This window comes from Triplophysa rosa, linkage group LG7, assembly GCF_024868665.1.
Source record: "Triplophysa rosa linkage group LG7, Trosa_1v2, whole genome shotgun sequence".
In the NCBI taxonomy this organism is placed as follows: Eukaryota; Metazoa; Chordata; class Actinopteri; order Cypriniformes; family Nemacheilidae; genus Triplophysa; species Triplophysa rosa.
Window position 1 is genome coordinate 10,835,379 of NC_079896.1, and position 15,529 is coordinate 10,850,907.

The 15,529-nt window shown below is 35.1% G+C and overlaps 1 protein-coding gene across 1 annotated transcript; it reads left to right on the top strand.

Annotated features, from left to right (window-relative positions):
• The first annotated feature begins 12,484 nt into the window (after nt 1–12,484).
• Nucleotides 12,485–15,213, top strand: rgs4 (regulator of G protein signaling 4). Its single transcript, XM_057338054.1, has 5 exons — nt 12,485–12,601; nt 12,918–13,019; nt 13,276–13,337; nt 13,843–14,006; nt 14,090–15,213. The coding sequence occupies exons 1-5, from the start codon at nt 12,558–12,560 to the stop codon at nt 14,321–14,323; spliced, it is 606 nt and encodes a 201-aa protein (XP_057194037.1). The 5' UTR covers nt 12,485–12,557; the 3' UTR covers nt 14,324–15,213.
• Nucleotides 15,214–15,529: the final 316 nt, after the last annotated feature.

Genomic DNA, 15,529 nt, shown 5'->3' on the forward strand with positions numbered 1-15,529 from the left:
GGCCTAGACGTCATTACTCCACTACCTGTGGCATCATCAATTTGCTGAACCAACTTGGTTCAAACAATGGATCTCTGACAGAGATTTGGGGACACAGTTTTGGGACACAGTCGTAACTACATCGTTAATTTCCCCAATGATGCATCGTACTATGGTGGTTAACCAGCGGGTTATATCGTTGTTCGGGCAACGCACCCCTGATTGGAACAAAACTCGGTGACTTTTTCTAGGTTTGCCACCTAAGCATACCCAAAAAAGTTGGACTTCATTCAACAATGTTAAGTTGGTGAAAATAAAAACTCCTAAATGAACTGTTAGTGCCCATTTGTGGGCACCCCTAGGAAATGAATGGAATTGATTAAAATTCAGAGCAATATTTTTATTTGATCAATAACTATCAATAAATCTAACACAATGCAGATCATACATACACATAAATGAAAGGGTGAGCCTGTATACAACATCCTCAATGTGACCAACATTCTCACGCACACACACTTCAAAGAGATCACAGTCCCACTTTAAGATTTGATGATGCTTAAACATATTGTTCAAGTTAAGTTTTCAAGTCATTCTGTAGTAGCACAATGGAAAAGAGGTTTACTGTAGCAGAGACCTTGGATCTCTTACTTGAAATTTGATGTTTGTTGCTGCAAATAAGTGATTACTTTCTCATACTTTGCATTTTCCGTATAACACGGTTAGATTTGTCTGTAAGCATCTTTTTGTTGAATAAAGTTTTTAATGAAAATCATGTTTCCGTGTCAATATTGGGTGAAAAACATAAAAAATTGCAAATTTTGTACAAAATAAATGCATAACTTGAAAGATTTTTTATCTATTTTTTAGATTACATACATAGATTACATTTATTAAAAAGAAAAAAAGATAGTTTTATGACATTTATGTAAAATATAAATGGAATCACAAAGTGCCCACTAACAGCAGATTAGTGCAGTTGTAATTATCACCACTTGAGGGTTAAAGAAGCTTTGACTGAATGGTTCTTTTTGGGAATCCAAAAGGCTTTTTCTATTCCATCACTGTGAAGAACCTTTTGCACATTTTTAAGAGTGCAAATAATGTATTTATATGTGAAGATCAGCTCTACTATGCAGAAAGAGTACAAAAACAAATTTCAAGTTCTTCAAAGTCTTAGCGTGAACCTTCATTAACAGATTAGCTACTCAACCTGAATTAATAATGAACGTGAAGCAATGGGGCTGCCAAAAGCGGATTTGTATTTTCTACACAGCAGGACTTCATGTAAACACAATCATGTACAACAACAAGAAGCTAAGGGCAGACTGTATTTGTTGTATCTCTGACTTTGAAAAAAACTACAATAACTCTCTGAGAAACAGATTCACACGAGTTGCGTTCTGTCTTGGTTATTGTTTAATATTTACTGACACTCAATAGGAATAAGCAAAATAACAGTAAAACAACTAAAACTTTAATTCAACTGTCATGCCTGCCTGATTCAAGATTAGTTGGATTCTTGGGGTTGGAGACCTGCCTTGTGTCTAAAAACACATACTGTGACAGTACATACTGAATTAAATGAGGTACTTATCAACTGTTAAAACAGTATTTTGCAAGTGTTGTGTTTATTTTTTAAAGCAACCATGGTCTCATGGGATAGAAAAGTGTCCATCTAACACATACTTATAAGTTGGCAGAAGCAGTATTTAGTAATGTAATGCTAGCCTACAACTTTATCTTTATTTAATTCTTACTGCTGGACACTCTTGTGTCCATTTGGACTATGATCAATGATGCCTGTTCACTTCTTGTTTTGAGTTCACTTGTTTTTGCTAGTTTAAAATTAGCCAGATCGAGTTTTCACTGTGTTGTGACTGGTTCATATATGAAATCAGATACAGAAATTATATTAGAAAGGCAGTAATGCAACAACAACACTAATAGCAGTAATGCATTAAGATCTATAAAATATTTTAAATATTTGTTAAATTTCTTTTGTCTCAGAAATACAAAATGCAGAGATTTATCAGTAAAATAAGCCACAGTGGGGCACTGCACGTGAACAATTTATACTGGGCACATTTGTATAAATGTAACATATATGTGCAAAATGTGCCTCCTTGTTAACAAACGCTAAGACACTCTTGAAATATTTTAATACTGTGTGAAATTAAATTTGAGTGAATACTGACTAATTTATAAGTAAAAGTTTCCCTAATTAACCAAAAAAAGGGTTACTTTAGTAAAACCATGGTAAAAACAAATTAACCATGGTTTTGCTACAGAACAGAACCCATAGTTTACCATAGATTTTGTATAGTAAAAAGGTAAAGACGTACAGTAAATCTCTGGTTAGACATATCAAGGTTAATTTTGCTTATTTTACACTTTTTGACACGTTGATATTAAATTGTCCTCGCACCTAAGGCTCCTAATAGCTATTTTCTCTAAAGCTGAAAGTCATCCAAGGGAATGCGGAATGACATACTTACTGTAGATGGCTTATCAACATGGCTTTGAAAATCGATGTTTTATTTCGAAGCCAAGGCCAAATGTCTTCAAGATTTACAGTCTTTTTAGGTTGTGTGTTGAAATAGCGAAACTGAGCAGTGGTCCAACAAGAATGCATTTGTCTGATTTGCCACAGGGTGTCACCAAGGTCTACATTTTATTTAGGAAAGCGCCTGGAGGATCATCTGAACTTAAATGTTTGCACAGTCATAGATAATGTTTCCTAGGGGGAAGAGAAAGTCTTGACAGAAACTGTCTGTTGGGGTAACAAGGGCATTAACGGCATCATTTCCACAATATTGTATCAACATTTCTTAGAATGATGACCTTATTGGTACAAGAGAGTGGAATGTTTTTCTTGAAATGTTGGTGGATTACGTCTATTTACATAATAACAGAAGGTGCAGAAACAAAGAAACTACTTGAGTCATGGCCAGGTTAGTCATACAGCTTTGTGTTGACTCTATTTTTACTTTACCCACATGATGGCCCCTATCTGCTATTCATCTACAGGCATTACCGGCATTTTCATGTGACTTGTAAATAGATCAAACTACGTAAATCACCACCAGACCCAGCCGAGGTGAGCTAGATGTGCTTATTTCAACCCTATCTGCAACATTCAATTTTGCATCTATCTTATATCTAATCACAGCACCATCGCCTGATGGTAAATCCACACAACATCAACATGCCAGCATCACATTTTTGCATAATCCATGACATATCTGTTTGACATTTAAAGGCAGATCTTACCGTCATCTACATCATTCATGATGTGAGTAAGCACGTTCCATCCTGACGTTTCTTTTTGCATCCACAGAGCTTTCCCAGTCTCCGCAGCAAAGTCGTGATTGGTCGACTAGAACCCAAAGACCGCTACAATGGGTCAGGGATCCCAATGTCAAATACTTCTGTTCCATATGGAAAATGTGACATGTAACAGCAATGATTATATCATCACTGTCCTTCTGAAACCTTGTATGTCCAAATTCGCTGTTTTTCAGGGAATGGAAAAAACAATGTACTTTTTAAATGATTAAATACTGTGTTGTCAAACTTGACAAGCACATTTAATACTTTTTATTGGTTAGATATTTGCAAAACCCAGTGACAAGCATAAAGGGTGACTAATAATAATGATTTATGCAAAACTAATAATAATGATTTTATACGCAAAATGTGGAGATACAAGGTTTCAGAAGGACAGCAGTTATATGTTATATTTATGTCACACTGTAAAAACTGCAATTTTACAGAATTGTTAATTCCTTTACATGCACCTTTTTGAAAAATGGTAACAAAACATCAATTTACAGGAAAAAGACTGCACATTTACAAGAATAACATGTAAAACATGTAATTTTACATGAAAAAAATGTTTTCTTTTACAGAATTTTCTTCACAGTGTACATGTATGTTACATTTAAAGATGAAAGAAGGTGGCTAGAGACATTTTATGAATAGACAAATTGAATTATTAGATATAAATACACCAATAAATACATCAAAAGTTTACTTGCATTATACTTGTTCGGTTGTTTGTTTATTGCTAAATATGACATCTTCCCATATTAGAGGATAATAATGTCTACAGGAAAATTTAAATGTCTCAAGTGGCCTATAAAGAGTTGAAACCCAACCGCACAGCCACTTTTCATTTTTCTTTGGGGAGCTGGTTTGTTTGTACTCTGAAATGACTAGGGCACAGCATGTCTGACCTTTCACCTTTCTAAAAAGATCAGCGTATGTTGTTGTTTCGACGGTGGTCCACAGCATAGGATCATGGTTTCCGGGTTTACTGCTCTACCAGCAAGACTCACACCAAACAAAAGTAAACAAAACCAAGACCTCTGATCTCTTCAACACAATACACACATAGATTTACACACACATGGATTATTTAATCATGAACATTGGATTTGTCACTGACAAACTGCACATCCAAAATAAGGAGACACAAAATCAAATCTGACTTGTATAAACAGGGGTCCTCATCCGTCACAATTGAATTAATTTTTTATGCATTTATTGCAATTTCAAATCACTTTCCTAATAGCGCAGATGAGAACTGAAAGGACCACATTACCATCAAATGGAAACAGCTGCTGCCATGAGACTGAAAGATGATGCACTAAATTACATAATAGAAAAAAACAAAGCATCTCTGATCCTTTCAAAGCCAAAAACGAATTGACACAATTGTGACGTTTGAAAATGGACTGAATTCAATGTACGCTCATTATATATCTTCCCAGTTTAGATTTTTACTCAACAGATTTGTTCCTTTAGTAAAAATATAATTAATTATGGACATTTATATCAATTTTTGTTTTTTCGTCAGATCTGTTAATGACACAATGTGCTTTGCTGCATGCATACAGAGGAATACCATAAAGACTTTTTAACCATCATGACATGTGATGGCATAACACTGATGTTAAAGTTCAGTCTGCCAACAGCTCTAATCTGTTGTATCACTCTTACATCTAATGGCCGGATGTAATGGCGACCTGGGGTTGGGAATTACCCCCTCCATGTCTAGTCAACCATTACCACTAAAACATAGCATTAAAAAAATATTGGTGATACAGTATTGGTGATTTCTAAAATCCTTTTTGTACTTTAGTACACATCTAATGATAAAATATATTTATTGTTGTTGTCCATGAATTTGTAAAAATAGTAAAGCACTTTTAGTTTTTATTCAGATGCCCAATTATAGTAGTTTACTTGTAGTCTTTAAAAGAAAAATAAGTTTTAATGGTTGAATCTTACGCTGAATTCATTTCTGACTTCTGAGAGAAGCTAAACATGCCGCCTCAAATTTAGGTTTAAAGACATAAATAAAGACCATTTGTTTCACTTTGTTATTTGCCTAATAAATAAAAATCAAATTTGGAGTTTTAAACACATTTTTGACAGATTCCTAAAAATATATCAAATATATTAACGAATATATTAACGACTAAACTTTTGTTAATAACTTTATAGCCTATACACTGTATATGTACGTAATTCATTTCTGAGCTATGTGTTCCTTTAGCTTGCATTTGTTTTTGACATGTACTCCTTTTGTATTAATATGTCACATACAGACTGTAAACATCAATATTACTGAAATGAAATTTATAGGGACAGTTCAACCAACAATGAAAATTCTGTCATGAATTACTCACTCTCTAGTTGTTCCAAATCTGTATAAATTTCTTTGTTTGGTTAAACACAATGAAAGATATTTGGACGAATGCTTATAACCAAACAGATCTTGGACCCCATTGACTACCATAGTAGGAAAAATGACAATGGTAGTCAAAAGTGCCCCAGAGTTGTTTGCTGTCCTACATTCTTGAAATATATATATATATTTGAACACAAAAGAAGATAAGTCATTTTTCCTACTATGGTAGTCAATGGTGTCCAAGAACTGCTTGGTTATAAGCATTCTTCCAAATAACTTTCTCTGTGTTCATCAGAAGAAACAAATTGATACAGATTTGGAACAACTTGAGAGTGAGTAAATGATGACAGAATTTGTATTTTTGGGTGAACTGTCCCTTTAAACAATGTATTTAAGAGCTATTATCCTTTCCATTATTCATGCTGTCCTACCAAAATTTCCAACACCGAGTACTTTGTGTTTTGAAGTGCTCTGAAGATGTTAGGGAACAATCTGCATCTTACTGGAACTCCTCGCTTCTTAGACGCACGGTTAAAGGGGAAAGCACGTCTTACAAACAAAAACACATACACAGTCCAGGTTTAAGATGAAAGGCGGCAATTGGCTCTTAAGCACCATCTGGCCAAATATCTTCCTCACTCTGTGTGCTGCCTGGCACGTAGCAGAACGTTTATTCATTACAGCTAACAGACATGGCCACATTAATTCCACACACATGCTCCCTCATATGGGTCAAAGACTTTCTCGCTCTCTTGGACAGTTGGGGACAGAAAGCTTTGTTTGTTTGCCATTATTTAAATGCCTCATGGAAGCAACTGCTGGAATAGTAAACATCATCCATTCATACCAACAGTATTAAACAATTAACAGCTTGATTTATAGTTTGCTTTAATTTGCTTTAAAAGCCAATTTTTTTGTTGTATTCAAGTTTTATTTCATTCATACAGTATTTAAAAGAAAGCAAAACTAAATGCAGGTCACCTTTGATATAACAGTCATTTTCCATTAGAAAAAGAGGGTTGTAAATGGCAATAAACAATACACAATATTGTAGATATGATAAAGAGAAAGCATAGTTTGCCTGTCTCATGTCTGTTTTACAATACATATATATTTTCTCTTAAGTCTCTTAAATCATCTCTGTAATACAACAGATAAACGGCAGTTGAACTTTAGACTCACTTTATATAGGAGGGATTTTTATCATCAGATCTAAATAAAGAAATATCTCTGTCACGATGAAATGACCTGATAAAATCCCTCATACGTGCTGGTATAGTATTAACGACTATGTTTTATTTTCATCAAAACAAAGTGGAATGACTGTTTTCCATCAAATGCAACTGAGCTCACCGCACAAGAATAGAATGACGTCTCTTCTTTGTGTTTGCGTGTGTGGAAGCCTAAGGATATTAACATCTGACAAACATGAGTAAAATGTCTTGTAATATCACTGAGCAGTTACTTTTGAAACAGTTAGTTCTAATCCCTCTCTAGCCAAACACGTAGCTCATTCAGACAGCGTAAAAACAGAACAAGCAGAACGGCCAGAACATTCTCATCCGCTCATGGCCACACGTTGGCTCGCTGCAACGCTTCATAGACCTTCCATTCAGTCTACGGATTGACAATTGAAGTCTGTTATTAACTCGTCTGGCGTTTTATTGAACATCTTCAGTCAGATGCTGATTGACTGTTGAACATTATGTTTTTCTATCTTGGGAACAGAGTTTATCTGAGCAATGATAAGACTAAACCCCCGAATAGCACCTGTCTCTCATTCAAGCAGATATGTATACCCAAAGCGGTTTATAAAAGAAGTACTGATGGGTTAACTCTGACACAACAAAGAGGATGTGGTTTACTGGATGTAGTGCCTTGAAGGCATGGATGCAAACATAAATCGTGGTTTTAGCACCCGATTCAATAGAGGAGCGGTAACGCAGAGGACAATGCAGCAAATGCAATTCCATGTTACAGGTTGATTCTGAATGATCATTACATGAAAGCCATATGCCATTTTCAACTGAGGGTCCAGCATTCACAGGGTTACAGAGGGCAACCTCAATGGATCATTTAAAGCTGCAATCTGTAACTTTTTGTTTGGTTAAAAATTAATACAAATAATTTATTGAGCAAAGTAAAAAAAAACAGAGGTGTAAACAAATTGAGGATTTTTACTCTCAAGTACATTTTTAAATATACGTAGCCTACTTTATCATGTTTTTACTTTGAAAAAATGTTACCTCCTTCATCATGAAGCATATATCATAGTTTTTACTCCACTGCATTTGATAAATACTCTAGTGTATGTGTAGATTGTTTTACCTTTAATACTTAAAGGGGAACTCTGGCCAAAAATGAAAATTCTGCCATTAATCCCTAGGACCTCCGTTTTTCCCCAGGACACAAATTAAGGTAGTTTTGGAAGCTTTCTGACTCCTCTATAGATTGCAATGCTGGGTTCACACCATTCCACGCTCTTTATTACTCGCGGGAAAAGTGCGTTATTTTCACGCGAGTGACGCGATCTGACAAATATTTTCAACCTTCGCCGAAGACGAGATTGATGAGCGTTCGTGCCGCACGATTCGCGTCATTCGCACCGCCTGCCAGGAGTTCGCATCTATACGCGTCTTTGCATTGACTTTGTATGTAATTCATTCGCGCCAAATGCTTAATTCGCGTTTGCTGTGAACCCAGTGTTAATCAATGATTTATAAAATGGTTTGGGTTTTACTTTAACCCATGTAAAGGTATATAAACCTGTCATTTTAAAAGTTACAGATTGCAGCTTTAAATAGAAAAGACAAACCTTTAAATAAGATGTTTACATATAAAGGGTTCATTTGAAAAAACAGATAACTCGGTTTCAATTTTTTTATTGTGTTATCATGCTTGTTTTATTGTGTTAGTTAGCTGTATTTTTTGAGTTATTATTACTTAATCAAAACAACCCAACTACAACTGAGTTTTCTGTTTTTGCAAATGAACTCTTCCTATATTTAATATTGTAAATTGACAATGTTAGAATTGCCCTGATGTAAGAATTACTGGTCAAAGATATTTTGACCAGTCGCACTTCTCACTTGATTTAATGAGCCATGGTCCTCAATTTATGAACCATTAAAATAACCTGGACTGGCTGAGGTCAGCATGACATTATTTCCTTTGTAAGTCGATTGATTTGATATGACGTTAATCTGAGGTGAACCGTTCTGGTGTATTCATCCCCTTTGATTTGATAGAGATATGCGACATTACACCCAGTGGAGCCAAAAGGTGATCTCACCCCACTGGCTTGCTTCTCATCAGGAGTCTGCTTCTTTGATCAATTCGCCAAGTCTGCAATCAAGTGAGGTATGAGCTCGGGAGGGTTTGTAAGGTCAACATATTGAGCTTGAAGGAGTCTAGTTCCTTCATGTGAAATGAGCCACAGTGGTGGTCCTATCCAGACCGCTTGCTATGACCTAAAGCCTTCTTTTAAATTGAACATCGCTCACAATACGTGTCAGACAGTTCTTCACTTAAGGCAGGCTTGCACAACCGATCACAAGAGAAACAGTCAATAGAGGTCAATGTTGACCAGTTAGGTGTTTGCATTTGCATTTAATAAGATTTTGTTAGCAAGGTGTGAACATTACCATCAGGCAACCATTTTCAAAAAGTGCTGTTTTCCCTCTTGTACGTTCTGTACTAGGCATATATCCAGCTCTTAAATATCTACATGTGCATGCTCAAAACACTCAGTGGTATGTAACAGCTGTTTTTTATCCAACATGTTAATCAAAGGCAGAGCACTTCAAGCTGATTTTTTGGCAGGCGGCAAGATGGAAATAGAAAATAAAATATCGAGTTAAGTACTATGTCAAAACCAAAAATTTGAAATGTTGCTTTGTCAATAAACTGAAATAAGTTTGACGCACTAATTTTTTTTACTGAAAATAAATAAATACTAAACTACATAGCTTACTTACATTAGCTATATAATAAATAAATTATAATAAAAACCACAAATAAAAATTGCCAAAGACTGAGCTTACAATAACATAAAAGATAAAACTAAAAGATAAAGCTATTCAAAATATTAACAAAACTATAATAACTGGGTAAAAGATCCAGTTTTTGCGTCTATAGCAGTGAAGTTACGAACTGCAACCAACAGCTCAGTCCACCGCTCACCCCTCCCTTCCGAAGCACTACGGTGGCTGACACAGGACAAAGTTGTCGTCACGTTTTCGCTTATTTGCTGAAGGAGATAACGTATCTACGAAACACACTCTTGAGCAGTTTGTCGGTTTAGGCCTACTGTAGAAACAATATGGCGAATTCCATGCAGGGGGACCTGCGATGTGTGTAGATAGAAATAGCTCATTCTAAGATAATAAAAACATAACACTTCATTATGTAAGGTCTTTATACACCTCTGCAGACATAGTTATGAATATTATATTGCATTTCTGTCAATAGTTCCTCCTTAATATCACATATTGCCACTTTAAGGGGTACGGGATAGAAAATACGACTGATGTCAGTATAAAAACAATAGAAGTCTGTGGCAAGTCCCAATGAATATACCAAAGCAAACTTGCATGAAAAGAGATGTCGTTTGGAGCATGAGGGAAGTTTCACCCTGATCTCACTGGAATTGGTAAACATTTTACAAGGTGGTATGGATTTGTACTATGTGATTCAAATACAAATGATTATTCGTCACTGGGCCGAAAGCAAATTGTACTAAAATGTATGAATAAGATTAGCCACCTCGTGAAATAATTCGAACTGCAGTGAGATTGTGTTGGGAGTTTCTACTTTTGCTAAAAGGCACGTAAACTTAAAAAAGTTGGTGACTTTACCAGATGAATCCAGTCTAGTTGTTTAGCCATTACAGATATGAGAAAACAAAACTTCTATTAACATTATGAACAGTAATCTGAAGGAGGAATCTGCATTGAGATTGTCTAATCAAAAATATTAAGAAGCTTCATTATCTGGGAAAAAAAGATTTCAGGCAGCTAGTTAAAGCTTAATAGACCAACAAGACCTGCATGCTCTGAGTCACATCCCCTCATCCGGAACCAATAATGACCTACAACCTTATGATAAGAAGAAAAACGTGAGTTACATGTGGGAGGTGACTTCTCCCCTTAAAATAACCTCATGTAAACTTGGTTATCACAATCTCAATCTGTCCTTATCTACAACTTTTGTTTGTTCATGCACACCTTACTATGCCATGGATAAGAATGATCTGGAATTGATTGGCTGACTTCTGGCTTTCTAGGTCTGTTGTCACAGAGTTGATGGTGGTCTGATTTTAGATCTCTGCAGGCTGCTAAATTACCAGACCTTTCAATACGGATGGTTCAACACTTTGCAACCTGGATAGCAAGAAGACATGTGTTTTGGAAGCAAAGTCCTGTTATATATTCGTAATGTGATTTTCATCTTGTGCCATGCATTAAAATAAAAAAATGTGATGTGATATTGTGGTAGTACACTATTTCAGACTACTACACTCCAAAAAAATCCGTAAACACAGGGCAATTTATATGAAGGAATTTTTACAGTTGTTTTATCTGTATTTTACATTTTGCACTGCATTAAATAGCATTTTAGCATTAACGGAAATGTCCGTAAAATAAAGGAAAATGTACTTGTAATTTTCCGCCAGTACTTTATCTGTTTTTTTATGGGATTTTTTTTACAGCGTACCACACTTCAATAAATAATTTCAATTCAATGCAATCATGAAATTAACAGAGTACATTTGACATTTTATAATAATACATCTTATCTTAATTTTATACTTCAGTACTAATTTTAACACATAACTGATATGATCTGATTTTGTTATGATTATTTTGGTTATATCTTTTAAATGACAAAATGTTCTCTCATGTTTAAGACACTTTGGATAAAGGGGTCTGTTAAATGAATAAATGTTAATGCAATGCATCCTTGAATTGTAAAGGTCTTTCTGCATCCCTATCAATAAAGAATTTTACTTTTGACCTTATCCTATGGTTAAATTCTTTTTTCCATTGATTAGATTGTCATGAGTGAGTGGCTCAGTTCAAAATAATAATGAACTTTTAAAAGGACTTTAAGGCTGGATATTTATGATTTGATCTGAACAAACATTTATTTGCCATAAGCACAGATATCATTTGTAGCATCTGTAATGCATAAAAAGTATGCCTCGACACAGGTTCATTTCTTCAGGTCATGTGGGGGACAAACAAATTAAACTGAGCACAGAAGTAACAAGAGATTGTTGTTTTATGACCTCAGAAGCAACATGTGGTCTTGGAGGTTAATAACAGAGATATATAATTTGTTGTATGATGTTTGTTCTGTGCACTCTGGGGAATAATCAAGGAAATATTTTGACATTTGAAGAAATGGAAAGCATGAGTCATGTTTGCAGACTGAAATGCAGTATTTATATTCATTAGATTATGTTTAATAATAATAACAAATGTCAAAGTTGTTTAATCTAAAAATTAAACAATAAAATAATCATAAACAAACTTAAATAATTAGAAACCAATTTTAGGTATTGTGTAATGGATAAATGTGTATTGTATTAGAACCAACCTGTATATTTATGCTGTACATGTAAAAAGAAAACCCACAAGTAAATGCACAAAAAAATCAATTAAACAAATACACACATCAGCTTTGTAAGGAAAGTACAGAACAACTTGTTTTGTGTTTCCTTGTGTTATTTGTTTTGTGATTGGCTGGCTCGTGTTGTGAGTGTTGCAGTATAAAAGGAGAGCTGGAGGAGGAGACTGCATTGACATTGTGAGGATCTGCTTCGTGGCACACAAACTCCTTTTCTCTTGCTGTTGGATCTGTATTACACACCAGCACAATGTGTAAAGGGCTCGCTGCCCTTCCTGCGACATGCTTGAAAAGGTATGAACAGCGCTTTATCGGAGAAATTCTTAAGTAATCGTTACTGGTTCAATGTTCAACTAAATATTTTATACTTTATATATAGTGGACTGAGAGCAAAGTCTGCCTGTTCTTAAGAGAAATCGAAAATTGCTTTGAGTAATATAGACAGAAAATGTGTTTATGCTTGTGAATAATAGGGATCATATGAGATTCATTTAAAATAAATTATTACTTTATTTATTTAAAAAGGCTGTTGTGCTGAGGTTTATTTTCTGGGCAATAATTCAGTCACCAATGCAAAAGACTGAAGGAACGGTGTATTTTTTTCTAACAGCGCCAAAGACATCAAGCATAAGATTGGGTTCCTGCTTCAGAAAACAGAACCACAACAAGAACAGAAGCCTTTGAAGGAGATACTAAAGGCAACAGAGAACAGGTAATGTGGACAAATATGACATATATTAAAAGGGGAAATAATAGAGTTTAAATAAATAAATAAAGCAAGAAATATTTATAAATAACGAAAATATTATTGATGAATAAATATTCAAATGAATAAATTGAATTATAAATAAATATTTTTTATTTTAAAGATTGTTTTTCTCTTATTTTAAAGATTATTTTGGACACTGTACAAAATATGTATATAATTAAATAAAAAATAATTTGATTTTTCATTCTCCTGATATTAGAGTCTCTCCTGTTGAAGCCCAGAAATGGAAAACATCATTTAACTACCTGATCCAAAATGAACGTGAGTCCAAAAATGATCTGTTTCTTAAATAAAATTGATTCTGTTGTGTAAATAAGTTAGGAATAGACTGGAAAACGTGGGGCATTCTACTCATAAATAAGAAAGTTGGAGACTTCTAAGCTGACCTCTGTTGATGTGGCCTTGAAGTCATAGTCAAAGAGCCCATGGCCCCAAAATAGGAGACTGTGTTTATGTCATTCTGACAAACCGTGGTCATGTTTTCTCACGCCCCCGAGCGTGCGCTACGTGTCCGCAAACTGCACTGGGTGGCCCCTGAAGAGCCCAAGTCTTGTGGTCTGTTGGGCTACAGGAGGTCATCAACCACAAGGACAGTCCTCAGAGAAATCTCTTTAGACTCAAAATCCTGACATCTTCATTCCAAGACCTCCTTAGCATTCACATCCCCCCATTGCATCCACCACATAATGTGTCTATCTGAATAATGTATTGTAGAAAAAGCAGTGTTTTACTTTTGTCTCACTAAAGTCACTCTTTTTTGTTTCAGATGGTCGACAGGCTTTTTCGGCTTTCTTGCAGTCTGAGTACAGCCAGGAGAACATTGAGTTCTGGGAGGCTTGCGAGGAGTTTAAGCAAACATCGGTGGACAAAATGAACCCGAAAGCTGGAAAGATATTCGAGCAGTACGTTGAAGCTGATTCTCCGAATGAGGTGAAAACCTTGATTCACACATTCACGAAAGAAACAGACCCGTTTATGAAATGTACTCACGAGTCCTTGCCATCTTTTTTTAGGTGAATTTGGATTCTGCCACCAGAGAGAGTACAAGAAAAAATCTAGAAAACTGTGATGCGTCCTGTTTTGATGAAGCACAGAATAAGATCTTCACCCTCATGGAAAAGGACTCTTACATACGCTTCCTGAAATCCAAACCTTTCCTGGAAATGTGTTCACCGCCATCGGACAACAAACCCTGTAGCTTAGAGAGGAAAGCGACACATTTCCGAGCACAGTCAGTGTGTGCCTAGTTATGCCTAATCCAACCCATCTTCAGCTAGATGAACAAACTCGAACTTCGCCATAATCTGACCTCCGCTCATTTGGCTTCGGTTTGTAAAGCTTGTTCAAGTGTTAAAAGATGGCAGAGATTCATAGCAATGACGCAAATCTGTTGTCCAGCAAATGTGATTGTAAACCATTGTCCTTACAGTGAAGACCCAAAGGGGCAGTACATGTTACACAAAAGTTATTTTTCACTTTTGGCTTCGCAAAAGTGTTACTGAAGTGTGTAACTAATCATTGAAAGCATGATGGTCATTTCCGAAGCAGTTGAGTAGCGGCAATGTTTTCATTCAAATCAAGGAAAACCCACAATTGTTCAACCCTGAAATTGCATTAAATTGGCGTCTGGAAAACAGAACACCAATGACGTGCTTTGCAACTAAATGACTGTTACAGATTAAAGAAAAGATAAAAATCTGAGCTATAGTGGGAATATGATGATTCACTAATAACATCGCTAATAATAGCCTTTTAAAATGGTGTAATACATGTATTCACATGTTTTTTGGTGTATAAAAATAAACCACTGGTGATGTTTTGTTAAGGATTCTTTAACTGTGAATTTTAGGAGGTTTTCTTTACTCTTGGCCGCCCATTGTACTTCAAGCTATGGCATTCAGAAGACAAGTGAATGTGATAAATTTACATGTGCAATGTATTACCTGTCACTGCCAATGATTTATTATCTGTTCTGTAGCTGTATGGCAGAATTCAATATTAAAGCATGCTTCCTTCTATTAGAATAAATGGCCAGATGTGAGTTGTTTACATATTTGTTTACTGTGCCATATTTATTTTGTCATATTTATGAATAAAATAAGATGATACAATTCAAATGGACTCTGAAATGCTTACTGATCAAACAGACAATTGCGGATTAAAATGTATTTTAATCATTAAGCATTGTATAACATAATTATTAATATAATATTGTTTTTAAAATCACATATTAGATATCTAGGAACAAAACATCCAAGTTAAAATGAATGTGTTGACGATTTTGACTTTCATTGATCATTGTCACATTATTTTGTTTCCAATAAATTATGCAATGTATAAAACGTCTTGGTTATGGTCCTGATGGAGGGAACGAGACGTTGTGTCAAGCCGACAGATGGGGTTTGACTTGAGAACCTATCATCTTCTGATTATTTAGAAAAGGCCAAAAAAAA

What these genes read in the sequence shown, in the direction of transcription:
- rgs4 (XM_057338054.1), top strand. Translation starts at nt 12,558, where the DNA reads ATGTGTAAAGGGCTCGCTGCCCTTCCTGCGACATGCTTGAAAAG. An exon ending in CTACCTGATCCAAAATGAAC is followed by an intron (nt 13,338 to 13,842) that starts GTGAGTCCAAAA and finishes TTTTTGTTTCAG; the next exon opens with ATGGTCGACAGGCTTTTTCG. An exon ending in AAGCTGATTCTCCGAATGAG is followed by an intron (nt 14,007 to 14,089) that starts GTGAAAACCTTG and finishes ATCTTTTTTTAG; the next exon opens with GTGAATTTGGATTCTGCCAC.